Genomic DNA, 15,604 nt, shown 5'->3' with positions numbered 1-15,604 from the left:
TTCATGGGGCATCTTTGAAGTTGTTTGACCTTTTTCACTTTGAGGCCAGATGCCGTGCAATTTAAAAAATTTAATTTCTTTAGATTTATAATACCAGACTTCATTCTGCTGGCATTGATTGATTGAGTGCCTTTTAACAGTTTCTGAAAAATGGACTTTCTGATGTGTCTTCAAGGTCTCTTCTCCTTTTCCTGTAAAGGCTTATCACCCTGCCCAAGACTCCAGCCAGGAGCTCTTTTCTCTTCTGTGGTGATGGTTTTTCAGCTACTGTGATGACAGAGGTCTTATGAACCGGAAATAAAGTTTTCCCCATAAAATCATAGTACCTGCAGGTGGAAGAGGCCTGATTGTCCAGTCAAGCAGGAAAGGGAGCAGAATCCCTGTCAGACAGATGAGTCCGTGAAGGGGTGACATTCAGTGATGACTTGCCCAAAGTCATCTTGCTTATGGAATGCCTTCTGTCTTTATTCAGGGAGTTGTAATTGCCAGACATCAAGAAGTTGGTCCATGTAGTTGTACGGACCAACTGGGAGTTGATAGCTCAGTTGTACAATACAAGTGGAAAACTTCACAGAAAGGAAGAAGGGGAAAGTGACAAAAATGGGTTCCGTGAGGCTGTCTGTGGAGCTAACTGCCATGGTGAGGATTGGGGCTTGGGTCTCCAGCTGCTGCAGACCTTGTGGGGCAACATCCTGTGACCCTAGTCATGTCCTCTACAGGGCTCTGTGAGAGGATGGGAACACGTTCAAAGACTCTGCTCCGTATTCAAACCCTAGGTGGTCCTCTGTGGGCTTCTGACCTCGTGGCCGCTGGGGCTCAGAGTTGATGTTGGCTTTCTCCCAGCGCACCATGGGTGAATCCAAAACGGCTACACTTTCACCCTTCTGCAAAAGCCACCTTGTCTTTAAGGCATGTGTTATGTGCTCTCCTGGTCACTTCCCTACCCCGGCCCTCAGGTTCTTTGAAGGCTTTGGAAGCAGCCACTTGGTGCCTGGGCTTTCAAGTCCCAGGACCGCCTTTACCTTTACACACTGTGTCACTTTGTGGAAGTTGTGAATCAAAGCTTCTCAGCTTCCTTGGTTATAAAAAAAAAAAAAAAATCCATAAACTGTCTCACAGGGTTTTTTGGGGCCTTTTTTTTTTTTAAGGATTAAAAGAGATTACATATGTATGTAAAACTCTTTACCTGACATACAGTAAATGCTTATTAAATACTAGCTATTAGGATGACAGTTGATAGCCCAGATGCTGCCTCCATTACTGTAGTAAGCACCTGAATGGCCCTTTCCCACACTAAGAATCAAGTTATTTCCAGCCACTCTCGTTGGAAGGCCGACCACTTGACTAAACCGTGCTTTTGGCCATCATGTGGCCTTCATCATTGCCTGGTGTTATTCCATATCCAAAATTTAAAAATTCATTTAAAGGACCGGACTCTTTCTCAACTCCCTCATTCACTTCGTCTGGCTGTGTTTGTTCCTTGATGTCCTTGAGACCCCATCCCTGTCTTTGCAGGCCATCAGACCTCTGAGGGCCTCACTGCCTTCCTGGCCAGTCCTGACTCTGTGGCGCACGGCTCCAAGGATGTCACGTGGACAACCTTCTCAGTCCTCCTGGACTTGTGCTGCAGACACTCAGTCACTGATCAGCCCTCTCGTCCTCGGGGGTTCCTGGGGCTGAACATCAGAAGACACAGATGCATAGATTCCTTATTTGGTGCCAAGTCTTGGTCTGCAACCCGGACTGGGCAGTCAGAGCTGTTCAGCTGTCCTTGTAATCTTGTGCTTGCCTTCCTCTCTTTTACAAAGGCTATTTTCAACTTTTACTGCTCCTCTCATACCTTATTTTTACTTTAAAGGTTTTTTTAAAAAAATTTTGAGAGAGAATAAGCACGAGTGAAGGGAGGGACAGAGGGAGAAGCAGACTCTTTGCTGAGCAGGGACCCCGGGACCATGACCTGAGCCAAGGCAGACACTTAACCGACTGAGCCACCCAAGCACCCCATCTTATTTTTACTTCATAGAGAAAATGGAGGCATGAACTCCTAGCTTCCTGCCTATATTTGTTGACTTTCTTTTCTTCTCTATCATATTATGCTTGACTTTGTGTCTCTCTTTGCTTTTGGTACAGATACTTAAGAATTTGTGTAGAATGAAAAACTGCAATCTCTAGCCCAGTGCTGCTTCCTTAATTGGACAATCAGGTTGTCACCCCAGCTCTGTCTGCCGCTTGCTGACCCAGGAGAGTCAGGATAAGTTCCTCTGATGCTCAGGACCTTGCATTTTAGATGAGGCTGTTACATTTGTTTAAATTTATTAAAGGATGGTAGACTGTTCTGAGATACAGCCATTCCCTTTGAGAATTACAGATGGATTATAATTATGTTCCTCCCCAACGTGTCTCCTGGTATTGAAGCAACAAAACAAATACTGTGCCAGGGTGGGGAGTGGGGCAAGGTCTGACTGTCCTGGCTCACAGCCTACTGGAGGAAGGCTTTGAGCAGTTTTGAGGTGGCTTTTTTTTTAAAAACCTTTATTTACTAGAGAGAGAGCTTGCACGAGTAGGGAGAGGGGCAGAGAGAGACTCTTTCAAGCCAATTCCCCCCTGAGTGTGGAGCCCGACAATGACTTGCGGCTTGATCCCAGGACCCATGAGACCTTTACCTGAGCTGAAACCAAGAGTTGGCTGCTTAACCAACTGAGGTACCCAGGTGTCCCGAGGTGGCTTTTGAAGTGGACTTGAGAAATGCCTTTACTTTCCCAAATAAATCTAAATCTCTATGAATGTCTGGATGGTGGTGTGGTTTTAGTATCGCAGCTGTTTTGTCTTCTGGTTTGGAGCATATTGCTGTTGGGGTGGGGAGGGAGTTGCTTGGTTGAGAGGAGCATCCAACCTGAAGACTGCTTCTGGGTAAGCAGGGGCTTTTGTGAGACCAGTGCTCAGTCCTTTGCAACAGCCCTTGGCCTGGGAGGCAAAAGGCTTATCTCCAGGGATGCTGCCCTTGGTTATCTCCTTATCTGAGCTTTTCCTAGTTTGAAGGAGAATGTATTGATTTCAGATTTTGGCTTTTCTGTCCTTGTACTTCTCCCTTCTGAATGTGTATTTAAAATACTGAAATAAAACCTCCTGGCAGCCTTCTGAAGACCTGATAAGAGAACAGATCCTGCTGTGGAATTGAGTTGTTGATTGTGTAGGGGCCAGATAACTTTGACCATAAACTTGGAAACTAGTGGTTGGTAGCAGAAAATTTCTGAAGTTATTGGTCCAGACCCCTTGTGGGGGAGAATGGCCATTGATTTTGAATTTCCTTCTATGACAACCTGCTATTCATTCATTTAAAAAAATGTACTTAGTATTTGTTATCTGGAAGGTACATTGCTAGGTGCCGGGAGGGATTAGTAGAGTTGACTGCCCATGGCCTGGGAAGGCTTTATGGAGGAAATAGTGTTAAAAGTTGGGCTCAACAGATCTCACAAAATATAAAAAAAAAAAAAAAAAAAAAAAGGCTCTTGGAGCCAGAAGGAAGTAGCTTGTTCATATTTTCCTCCTCAAGTGAAATACCCTTTTTCCCAGGTAGTTCACAATGTGAGAACTTCTTTGAACACACTTGCACATTAGTAGTTTTCTAGTAACTTGAAATACCAGCTTGAGAGAGTCAGGTTTTAAATTTTTTTTTAAGTAATCTCTACACCCACCATATGGCTACCAACTCCCAATCCCAAGTTCAGGAGTCACATGTTCTAGTACTGAGCCAGCAAGGTGCCCCAGGAGAGGGTTTTGTTTTTTTTTTTTCCCTAAAGTAACTTCTCTATTTTAGATAATATTTAAAATATGGGCTGAAAGCAATTTCAGTCTAATGGAGCGTTTCCACTTGTGCATCAGAAAATGTTTGAGTTGAGACTTCATGCCCAGAAATCTTTTAAATTCAGATTACTTGGGGCTGTAAATTTGCTATGCTTTTTAATAAGGCATACTCCCAATTGGAAGTCTTTTTGTCTACAACAAGCCTAACTATGAAGAGCAGTAGAATTAGAGGTACCATTTGTGCAGTGGCTTTGAATAAAAAGTGAATGGTTGAGCCTTCGTGTCTTGGTGAATAAACGATAGCCCAGTGATACCATAGCAGCAGTGGAAATTGGGCAGTAACATCATACACTTTCTGGTTGATTGGTCAGTAGCCACTCTTTGTTTTCCCCAGCTTTTCTGGACGAATCCTAAATCCTAGAGAAGTTCAATGACTTGACCAGGGCTAGGAGGATTAAGTCTGTTCCTGGGCTTTTTCTACTATAGGGGGAAAAAAAGTGGGGAGTGGAGAGAGAGACCTACTGGAATTTCAAGTATTCATCAAGGGTTGTTTTTTCCCAGCCTCATGGGAGCTCTGAAAGAATGTTGAGATATGGCTCTTGCTTTCAGGAAGCTTCTATAACGCAGTTTTCCGTGAATTTCCAGCCAACAGCCAGTGCCCCATCTAGCAGGCCTCTTTGTTTCCTTTTGTGGTCTCTGTTCTGCTTTGTTTTCTTGACTTGCTCTATTCTATATATTATTTATCTTGAAAGGTGCTTCAGACACCCCACTGCCGCCGCACATTTCCTTTCTTTTAGTAACCATTAAAGATTGCTAATGGAAAGTAAATTCTAAAAGTAGCTATACAGAGGATATGGGTATTATACAGCTGAGTCAAATCTTGGTTGGAAAAAAATTTCAAACCCTCAAAGTTGAGGATGTTTTTGATGTCTCCCTTTTCTGGGAGTGGAAACCCTTAATTAAGTACAACTTAGTTTTCAGTGTTTCACTTGTAAATATTGCTGTTCTGGTTTGCTTGATGAAGGGAGGCGCCTTCAGAAGCAGCTTTGCTCTGAGGTCAGATAAACTGTTTGATGGAAGAAGCTTCTTCCAATGGATTGTGCACAAATTCAGGATAACTGGATAATAAGATTTTGTGATCCTGAGATCTTTAAGGTTAATTCAGGTGTGAACATGAAGGGGTATTATGAAATGCAGCATTTTCCTCCCTAGTATCTCATTGCCTGATGTCACGTGGATTTAACGGCATTTTCTGGCATTCCTTGCAAATGAAAATATATAGGAATGTTCCTTGTAACTTATAAACTGCTGTAAATGTTGGCTAATTGCTTGATTTGGAGGAAATCGCTCATCTGTGTTCATTGCAGCCTAGTTAAATCTGTCAACAAATACTGAGAACAGAGTGGGTGCGAAGCCTGTGTTCTGGCTTCTGTTTGTATTAAAGAATAAACATAGTCCCTGCCCTCAGCTCACAGATTCAACTTGGGATTGTGTAAACAGGCAGTATGGCACTCCAGAAGAGGAAAATTTTAATACTGGTGTTATTCTGTGATTTCAGACAAGCTGGTCATGGTTATGATGGTGCTGTTGTAATTACAAGCCAAAAAAGATTTTGCCTTGCTTTGAAATCCTCCCCATTTTACCCAGGGTGATCTTTGTTATATTTTATCTATCACTGTAATCACTGTGCAGAATTCTAACACAGAACATGGAGACATTGTACCTATCCTCAAAGACTGTATGGTAAATGAGAAATCAAAAAGTGAAAGTCAGTTTTGTACTTTATGTAACTTCTGGGCATTTTAAAAAGAAGAACCTGTGGTGTTTGGGGAACTCGCATGTTGAATGACAGTCTAAAAGTAAGGAAATGTAGGTACCTGCAGGTCGTTGGTCTTCTAAGGTTAACGTCCTGTTCTCACATTTTATTTTCTTTTAAATGAAAATGATGGGAAGTTTTCTCCCATTAGAGAATTTCAGAAGCTGGTCTGGAGGCTGGTCTTTTCTCTCTCCTTCAAAAGTATATAATTTAAAGAAATGGCAGCCGAAGTGACTTTTACACTCAGGTAGACTCATTGGACGTTTCTCCAGGTCACAATGGGTCTTAGAATATAAATTAAAGCTTTTCCCCTTGACTTGCTATTTATGGAGGAAAGCAGGAACTGGAAAGAAAAGTGAGAGTAGCTATCTGATAGCCTCTTTCACTTGACTCAAGACCACTGATGTGGAAGATATGACGATCCTGAAAACAGCCGAGCTCCCCAAAGTAGGCATCCAAGGTGTCTGGCATGAGATTGCCGAGTCAGCGTGTCCTAGTCCTTGTCCCGTGGGACATGTCTTCCCAGTGGCACAGCAGATCTGCTGCGGGTTGGAGATGACCAGGGTGATGGATCCCCGGCAGCCTCACCACCATAGTGGGGCTTGAGCTAGTCTGAGATCCAGAGAAGTGTGGGGCTCCCGGAGAGCTCACCAAGGGACCGTGGCCAAGCTCTGTTGGCATGTTTTCTTTTTCTTTTTAAAGTATGTAGTCTTCATGAAATGACAAATCCTGAAGTTAGGTTGATTGATTTGGGAAAGAAAATATCTGTGCTGAGCAGGCAGCTATTACTGAATTTTGTCCACCATTTTTTACACAACATTTTGCTGTGTTTTCCGCATGACCATCAAGAGAAATTTGTGTTTCCGTAGTTACGCTGTAGAAGCACACTGTGGTTGTCTTCCCGGATTCAGTGCTTGCCCTTCTTGTGAAACCCAAATCTTTGCACCTGGGTTTACAGAAGTACCATTTTATTTTATTTTATTTATTTATTTTAAAGATTTTATTTATTTATTTGACAGAGACCCAGCGAGAGAGGGAACACAAGCGGGGGAGTGAGAGAAGCAGGCTTCCTGCTTAGCAGGAGCCTGATGGGGGGCTCGATCCAGGGACCCTGGGATCATGACCTGAGACAAAGGCAGACCCTTAAGGAATGAGCCACCCGGGTGCCCCTGAAGCAGCATTTTAAACAAGAATTAAGCTGTAAGCCATGGCTGTTTTGTGTGTAGAGGACCTGTTTGTAAGGTGATTTAACCCTATCAAACTGTGCTACAGCTTTCTCCAAATTCTGCTTAATGATACTGTCTTTCTGGTATCTCTAGGCTGGGTTGGTTTGTTGATTTTTGTTTGTTCACTTGTCTGATAGCTGTTGCCCCAAGCTTTCATTTTCTGGGAGGAGAGGCAGAGCGGTGGGAGGAGGAGGACCCTGGCTGGGAGTCTGCAGATTTGGATTCGGGCCCTGCTATTAATTAGCTGTGTGACCTCTGGGCAGTCAGCCTTACAGAGTCTCTGTTTCTCTGTCAGGCAAACAAAGGACCCAGAAAAATAAATACAGGCCCGGACGAAATGATACGAAGGTCACCGTGTGTGGTGCTTAGGGACCCTTTCCTCTCTGTGCAGAGGCTCTGCTTAACTCTGGGCTGGAACAGTTGTGTGGGGAGCTACCCGGAGGCCCTTTCAAGCATTCAGGCTCACGGGAAGGGGAGCTAAGGGAGGCCCTCTTCATATACGAGTTTCTCCCTCTTAGCTCCCCTCCCCCTCTTCCTTCTTCCAGGGGCAACCTGCTTGCCTTCCGCCTTCCTGTCCTTAGTGCGGTAACAAGGGTGCGATGGGTAACAGAACCCGTGCGGATTTGTTACTGTGGGGAGTTGTGCAGCCGTCTCCTCTGAGTTGCTGGAGGGAAAAGAGAGCTGCAGGAGACTGATGAAATAATGGTCCTTTTGTCCGTCTCTTGCTATAGGGAGGGTTTTAGGTTTCATCTTAGGCCTGGGCCATTGTGTTGTTTCTCCATGCTTGGTACAACCCAGTTTAAAAATGCAGCTTATCATTTAAAGGATTCAGCTGTAGTGCCACAGACTATTCTGCTTTCCTCCTGATCCCCCCCCACCCCAAGTCCTAACTGTATGTAGTGAAAAAAACCACTGCTGCGAATGCTGTTTGATTGGGTCCCCCAACGTCAGCTTTAAAATGTGTTTCCATTGTATTTATTTTGCAAATGCTTATAAGGTATGTTTTAATCTGATAAACTTCCAAAATGTTTTCCTTGTGGTTATGTAATCAGTAGCATCTGCAAACCATGCCTCTAACCATGCAGCTTTCTTCTTAACCATTATCTCCTTGATTCTCTGTTCTAATGTTTTCTTTAGATGAGCTGGGCCTGGGAGATCTGAATTCTTATGCCAGAACTGCTATGGTCATGTGCCCAGATTTAGCCTCGTAACCTTAATTAGTTGTGGAATGCTGAGAAGGGCCTGTTTTGTGTGTGTGTATATGTGTGTGTGTGTGTGTGTTTAACTTTTATAACAAGTCCATGAACTTATGATCACTTCATTAAAAGTTATAAAATACTCCTTGTGTCTTTAACATGTAGTTCCCCAGCTTAGTTTTTTCACAGAAAATGACTGTAAAACTCCAGGTATCTTTATATTCTGCTAAGCAATCTGTTAGAGGCCAAATTACCTTTTGTGTCAATATGTAAGTTCTGTTCCAGCTCACAATCCCTAATTCCTCTTCCCTCCCCTCCTTTTCTCTTTAGAAGAAAAAGAGTGTTGAAAATGTTAAAAGCTGTGCTGAAGAAGAGCCGAGAGGGAGGCAAGGGGAGCAGGAAGGAAACAGGTATGTGCGAGCAGCGCGAACAAGCATGGGGCTGTGGGGCAGAGACACTTGGGCACTCTAGGCTGGGCGGAGCTGTTGCATGGGAGTTGGGTTCGAGGAGTGTTTTGGGTTAGGACGCACTAATACTGGAAGCTATGAGAAACTAAATGTATTCCTGAACTTTTTTTTTTTTTTTTTCCCTTAAAGATTTTACTTATTTGAGAGAGACCAAGAGAGTGAGAGAGAACACGGGTGGGGTGAGGGGCAGAGGGAGAAACTGACTCCCCGCTCATCAGGGAGCCTGGTGTGGGACTCCATCCTGGTACTCTGGGATCATGACCTGAGTCCAAGGCAGATGCCCAACCAACTGAGCCAACCAGGTGCCCCTGTTTCTGAGCTTTCTTATGGAAAGTGAGTTTGTGTTACAAACCAAATCCTGCCCCAGAACACTTCGAAGGTTCATGATTTTAACAGATCATTCAGATTCAGAGACAAGTCAGAGTTATAGACATGGAGGGATAGCGGGTGTGTCCAGGAATTTGGTTTCTAGAAAGCCCTTTCCTTTTTCCCACATGTGATTGTATTTTATATGTTTAACCAACAGCTGGCTGACTGGTCCTCCTCTTTTGAGTATCAAATTTTCTGCCTAACAGGTGTAGCCTCACTCAGTGCCAGACTGCTAGTTTTCATTAGATGAAAGCTACTTAATTTGGCTTGGATTTCATTTCTGTTTGTAAACTTCTGGTGCTTATGTGGTCAGTGTGACTCTTCATTGCATTCCATGCGACAGACTCTTCTAAGGTTATTTTGGTGACTCCTTAGTGGTCTACTTTTCTAGAAAAATTACATATTGTTTACCATTATTGTACAATAAAAATCTATTAGCATGAATTAATTTCCCCAAAATGTGCTATTTTATTCTGCAAACTTATGATAGTTCAGAGTTGGAAAGTGGTTTCCTGAGTTACTGTTTATTGAATAATACTTCAGTTTTTAATTTCTATTAAAGTATAAATAAGTACTTATTGCTAAAACATCACTGAATTATAGTGAACTCTTCAATTGAAAAGATCTTGTAGTACCTTTTATTACACAAAATGTATGTATATAATTACATATAATGTATTTAATGTTATGACAACATTTATCTGTTGTTTACAGATAGTTACTTACATAATAGAATAAGCGGGCTTAAACTTTTTAGTTACATAGAACTTAAACAGATTTTCTGTTACCCCTTAAACTAAAAAGCCTGCAGAATGGCAAACTTTACTAAAAGTAGAGTCTTTACTAAAAGTAGAGTCTTTTACTAAAAGTAACTTTACTAAAAGTTACTGTTAAGATTCCATTAGAAGCTTCTCCTTATCCCTGCATAAGCAGATACAAAGAAAAGAATTCAGTTTTTAATGACAGAAATAAGAGACCAGAGTCAGCTTTTAACCTTAAGAAACCAACCCCTACCATTGAATAATTAATTAGAATTGTTACTATGGAGAATTTTCAGTTCACATAATTTCTGTCCAGGAGTACATTCACCCTCTGCTGGGTCAAGGCCAAAATATCCTTCTCTTTATTTCTCTGAAAGCAGTTTTAAAAAAATCCACCCCCCCCCCCTCCAAGTTTTGGCTCATCTGACATTCATCCTAGGGACTTTGTTACTTGCTTCTTTAGATGTCTTTGTAATTTCCAGCATAAAGTTAGGTCCTAAGCTGTCTGTCTAGCTGTAGCGGCCCAACCAGTGGCCTGGGTCTCCAAGCCAAAACTCCCTACTTAGTAATGGAGTCTTTCACGACAGACACCCACCCCCTCCCCATCCTCTTTGACCAGTGCCCGTGAAATGACAGACAGTACAGTAATGATTTGGGGCACCCTGCCTTTCAGAATGGCCAGACAGTGAACATAGTTTGCATTTGTAACTTTTCCAGTATTAGAGCATGTGATTTTGGGATTATTCCCCTCTCAGGTCTTTAAGAGCAACTACTGTTTTTTCTGAATCATTTCTACATAATAATTCCCACAGTATGGCTTTTGCCTAATGCAAACCAACTTGAAAAAGCAATGGGAACATTTCTCATAAAATCTGTATGGTATGTGCCTTTTTTTTCTCTTAACTAGAACCTGGTTGTGTTAGTTGGGGAACAAAGCAGATGGAATTTTAAATCTTGGTGAAGTTATGTCACAAGATCATTGGGGGAATATACTTGGAATTTGACCATTCATATGTTGAGCTCTGTGCCAACTCTCATTATATAAGTAGATCATAACTAAGTTTTCTCTGTAAATTAAAGCTGGCTAATCTACAGAGACTGCCCTGAAACTTGAGTAATAGTATCTCCTGCAATATGGAAAATTTTTGCTCTACTGTTTCCAATTAAAACCAATATTTGTTGCAAAGACAAAGGAAAATTCATTTCTATGTACTCGAACTCACAATTACAGAAATTTAGGAAATATTTTTGTCTAAAACCTTGAGCTCAGCATTTTATATATCCTTTGTAGGTTGTTTTTATAATCTTGAACCTTTATTTATTAAAATTTTTAAAAAAGATTTTTATTTATTTATTTGACAGAGATCACAAGTAGGCGGGGTGAGGGGAAGCAGGCTCCCCGCCGAGCAGAGCCTGCTATGGGGCTCAGTCCCAGGACCCTGAGATTATGACCTGAGCCGAAGGCAGAGGCTTAACCCACTGAGCCACCCAAGCGCCCTGAACCTCTTTTTTTAAAAATCGGCTTTGAGAATTTAGAAAACCTAATCATTGAGTTAAATTTAGTATTCAAAAGAAAACAAATACTTTTCAGAAATATTGAAAAGTTGGTTCACCTTCAGTTCCTATCCCTAAAAGGAAATGTCATATGTATCTACTTTAAATTACCAGTAAAATTTTAGCAGGTATTGAAATTTATATGTATATAAAGGTATTTGAAATATGTATAGTATTAAACTATTGAACACTGAAATCTTAAAAATAGCATTTTTATTTTTTTGGCTAACCTAAGAAATGCTTACAGCTAAGCAAAACTTGTTTTCTGGAAGCAGTAGAATTGTGTCAGAGTACAGTATTAAAAACTTAAATGTTTTGGGGGATAATACACTTGCCTTGTTCTTGCTGTTCCATCAGTGTAAATGAACACTGTGCTTCTCTTGACCTTGAGTTAGGCCAGAGGGAGCAAAAATCCATATTAAACCACAATGTGGAGAGAGGTAGATGAGGGCATATATATATATATATTTTTTTTTCTTCTTCTTCTTTTTCTCCTTCCTTTCCTGCTCTTATGTAAGACCTTGATCCAAAACAGTGTAGTATTTATTTGAGGCTCTTCAAGGAGAAACCACATCTTTTTAAGTGAACTTCGCTATCAAAAAACTTTCATGTTACTATGATTAAATCTATTTAAAAGTTAAATAATTACTGTACTGTGAGTATATTGAGAGTATTCTGATACAAATCTGGACCAAAATGAGTTTAGAGTTGGTAGAAAAACAGTGTAGGAAATTAATATCTTTTCTGTACAACACTGTTTAGATAATGCACAGGGTAATGTCCCAATTTATAATAAAACTTTAAATATTAACCTAAGAAAAAATGTGCAAACCTTACATTGAAGAGAAAACTTTGCTGAAGCACTCAACGGAAGACCTAATAAATGGAAAGAAATACAGTGTTTCCAAAGGGGCAAATGCAATATTTTAAACCAACTGTCTCTTACAGAATTACCTGTGCATTCTATTTAGTCCCTAATGAAATCCCAACTATTTTATTTTTAAAGACCTTGTTGTTTTATACCAGTTTTATGTTTGCAGCAAAACTGAGCAGAAGGTACAGAGATTTCCCATGTAGCCTCTGTCCCCACTCATAAAGAGCCTCCCCCAGGATCATTACCCACCACCAGAGCAGTATGTTTGTTACAACTGATGAACCCACACTGACACATCATAGTCACGCATATCCCACAGTTTACATCAGGATTCACTCTTGGTATAGTACATTCTCTGGGTTTGGACAAATATGCAGTGATCTGTATCTATTGATATAGTATCATACAGAGTATTTTCACTGTCCAGAAAAGCACTGTCATTTTTTTTTTTTTTTTTTAAACACGACATAGCTAGTTGTTTAAAAAGTTCATCTGGAAGAGAAAATGCTTAAGAGAGCCAAGGAAAAACTGAAAGTGTGGGGCAAGTGTATCTAAATGGCTGAGCCTGATTCCCATGCCTGGCTTCTAGCTGCAAGAGAGGCTGGACAAATGTGTATTTTGACTTCTTTGCATCTGTAGGGCAAAGTGGACTTCACCTCCCACCAAGCCGTGTACTGTGGAGGATTCTTCTGTCATCGACATGGGCAGGTGCCCTCTACTACAAAAACCAAGCATAGATATTTAGTATAGCTCGTTAGAATAACTACTGCATCCACATAGTGAATAAATGATGTGGTTAGTTTTTTGGACCTTTTTTTTTCCCCTATTGGTCTCCAAGAAATGAATCCTGATTTTTATCTAACATCTTTTTTTTTTTTTATGATTTTATTTACTTATTTGACACAGAGAGACACAGTGAGAGAGGGAGCACAAGCATGGGGAGTGGAAGAGGGAAAAGTAGGCTTTCTGCTGAGCGAGGAGCCCAATGTGGTGCTGGATCCCAGGACCCTGGGATCATGACCTGAGCTGATGGCAGATACATCACTGACTGAGCGAGCTACCCAGGCACCCCTATCTAACATCTTTGCAATAATTATAGCTCACAGCTGATAACAGTTCTGTTTTTTTTCTTTTAATCCCAGAGATTGTGGCATCTTTCTGGAAGCATTAGGCAGACAAGACCCATCGCCCTCCATGAGAGGATTGGTCCTCTCCCTCTGTATGCATCCCTTCTCCTGTTTTCTGCTAATCTTGAAACTATAGCCTCTTGTCCTGTCCACCTTTTCTAGTTGCTCTGTCTTGGTGTGGAAGTAGCTCCACACTGAGGCTGAAGAACAAAGTTTGGTGAACTTTTAATTGTGGTACTGCCTCAATTAAAATACAGACTGATGAAGGAAGGGTTACTTAATATGCCAAAATAATCGTTTATTAGTCTTTTCCTTTCAGTTTCATTATTTTTTTTTTAAGTTTGAAGCAATTTATTAAAAAAAAAAAAGACATTTGACCTTCACCTTTTCTTCGTTAAAACCCAGCTGGTCGGCTAAGTGCACTTATAATGGTGTTAATTAAGGCATTGGATAGTCTCTATAAACTTGAGTATGTACTGAATTAATCTGTTAGCTTTGCATCTAATCCTTTACTTTGAATTTGTAGTAAAAGGAAGCTGTTTGCCTCTAAAGTTTAAAAGCCATTGATGTGATTGTTAAATGTGGTATTTTAAGCCTTTCCAGGCTGCAGTCTGGTTTTCAGTGGTACCTTCTAAAAATGCCCTAGTACAAACGATGCTTTGTTTTATCCGGAAAATATGAAGCTGCTTTTGATTATTCTGTGCTGCATTGCCCATTTTCTGTGGTTGGGGACTATTACTTAGGAATTTAGTGCAGTGACTGTCTTGCTGAGCTGTGGATATTTGGTATCTTGTTGTTAACGGACTCCAAAAATGTTTCCCAAGCAACAAAACAGGCAGAAATAATTCAATCTAACGATACTGTATTTCTCTTCACCAGGGCACTTAAGCAAATTTTGTAAAATATTGGGGCAGGATATAAACACAGAATAGAGGCCAAGCTGGTTTTTGGTAGAATCAGGACTGTTGTTCCCTCTGGTTATCCCGGTTAGCAGTTTCTCTTTGTTGTCCCTTATACCTGTCTCACAGTCTAGAAAAAGCAGACTTTGGAATTAGAAGTCACAGATTCAACTCCCAGCTTGATCACCTCCCATTTACATGAATCTGGACAAATTCCTTACTTGACTAAGCTGCCTGACAAGGATGTCATCAGGGTTAAATAAGAGAACCTTTTTGCAGAAGGGTATCGCTTGACACCTAGCTTCTGCTAGATACCCTGCAACCTATGCTTTCCTGAGAAAACTGTATGGTACTTTGAACAAAACCGTTGTCAGAGTTCTTGTTCTTTCCCTTTTGAAGAGAAGGCAGGAATGCTCTCAGGCAGAGGAGTGATGTTCTGAAGGCTTCTTGCATGACTTTCCATCTTTAAATATGGATTCTGCCATCACGCCTGCATACTACAGTCTTTGGTGCCATCTTCACCCTTTTCCTCATAAGAAAACTAGGGTCCTTGGTCTCTTATATGGTGATTTATACTTGGGAAATACTTGTTTTACCTTTCAGCCTATATCAAGTACTGGTATTGTGTCCTTTTTCTTTGTGAAGTTAAACTAAAAGACTTTCCCCTTGCTAAAGAGATTTTGGGAGTAAGCAGCAGCTTTAAGAATAGATTTCTAAGTACAGTTTATATAGTTTCTGGGATGTTTCATTTCAACACATCCTTAATTGATGAAGGTCTTCCTCTGTAGAAGAATCTACCCTCCATCCTCTTTGTAGCTTTTGCATACATTTTGGGGAAGTACAACGGAGGAAAGAGAGACGGAAGAGAACAGATACTTAGCACTGGTCATGTGTCAGGCACCTACACATCGCCGACCAAGCTGGCTCATCCTAGAGCCTGTTTCCTGTGAAGGGCATAATTAGAGAACGCTCTGGACGGGGAAGGTGAAATCAAGACACCTCATGGATCTTCTATGTTTTCTGGCTAATAAGACCCCCCCAAGAAGTCACAGCCTATCCAAATCATCATAAAGTTGGTAGCAGAATTCTCAAACAACAACATTCATTTATTTCGGTCCCTCTTTGTATGTACAGCTGTCACCTGTACAATGAAGAGGTTACGGGATTCCAGCCCCCACATGGTTGAAAATCTACATAAAACTTTTGACTCCCCAGAACTTCTAATAACCTATTGGACTAGAAGCCTTACTGATAACATTAACCATCTATTAACACATATTTTGTATATGCATTATATATACTATATTATAATCTAGAAAAAAATTTTGCTAAGAAAATTTGAGGAAGAGAAAATACTTTTACAGTACTGACTATATTTACTAGGGGGGGCGGGGGCATGTAGAAGTGGACCTGAGTAGTTTAAACCCGTTTTATTTAAGGGTCAACTGTATATGTGTAAATGTAGGAAACTTACTACTATTAAGTAGTTTACTATTTACTTTTAACTATTA

At 41.0% G+C, this 15,604-nt stretch overlaps 1 protein-coding gene across 9 annotated transcripts in view; it reads left to right on the top strand.

Moving 5' to 3' along the window:
* Positions 1–15,604, top strand: part of TANC1 (tetratricopeptide repeat, ankyrin repeat and coiled-coil containing 1) — a 230,649-nt gene that overhangs the window by 68,768 nt on the left and 146,277 nt on the right. For all 9 annotated transcript variants that reach the window (XM_059167244.1, XM_059167243.1, XM_059167240.1 and 6 more), the window contains exon 2: positions 8,373–8,452. In XM_059167244.1, the coding sequence (XP_059023227.1) occupies positions 8,392–8,452 (61 nt within the window). In that variant the 5' untranslated portion in view covers positions 8,373–8,391. The remainder of the gene's footprint in view (positions 1–8,372; positions 8,453–15,604) is intronic.

This window comes from Mustela lutreola, chromosome 3, assembly GCF_030435805.1.
Source record: "Mustela lutreola isolate mMusLut2 chromosome 3, mMusLut2.pri, whole genome shotgun sequence".
Classification (NCBI taxonomy): Eukaryota; Metazoa; Chordata; class Mammalia; order Carnivora; family Mustelidae; genus Mustela; species Mustela lutreola.
This window is presented reverse-complemented; position numbering and strand designations above follow the sequence as displayed.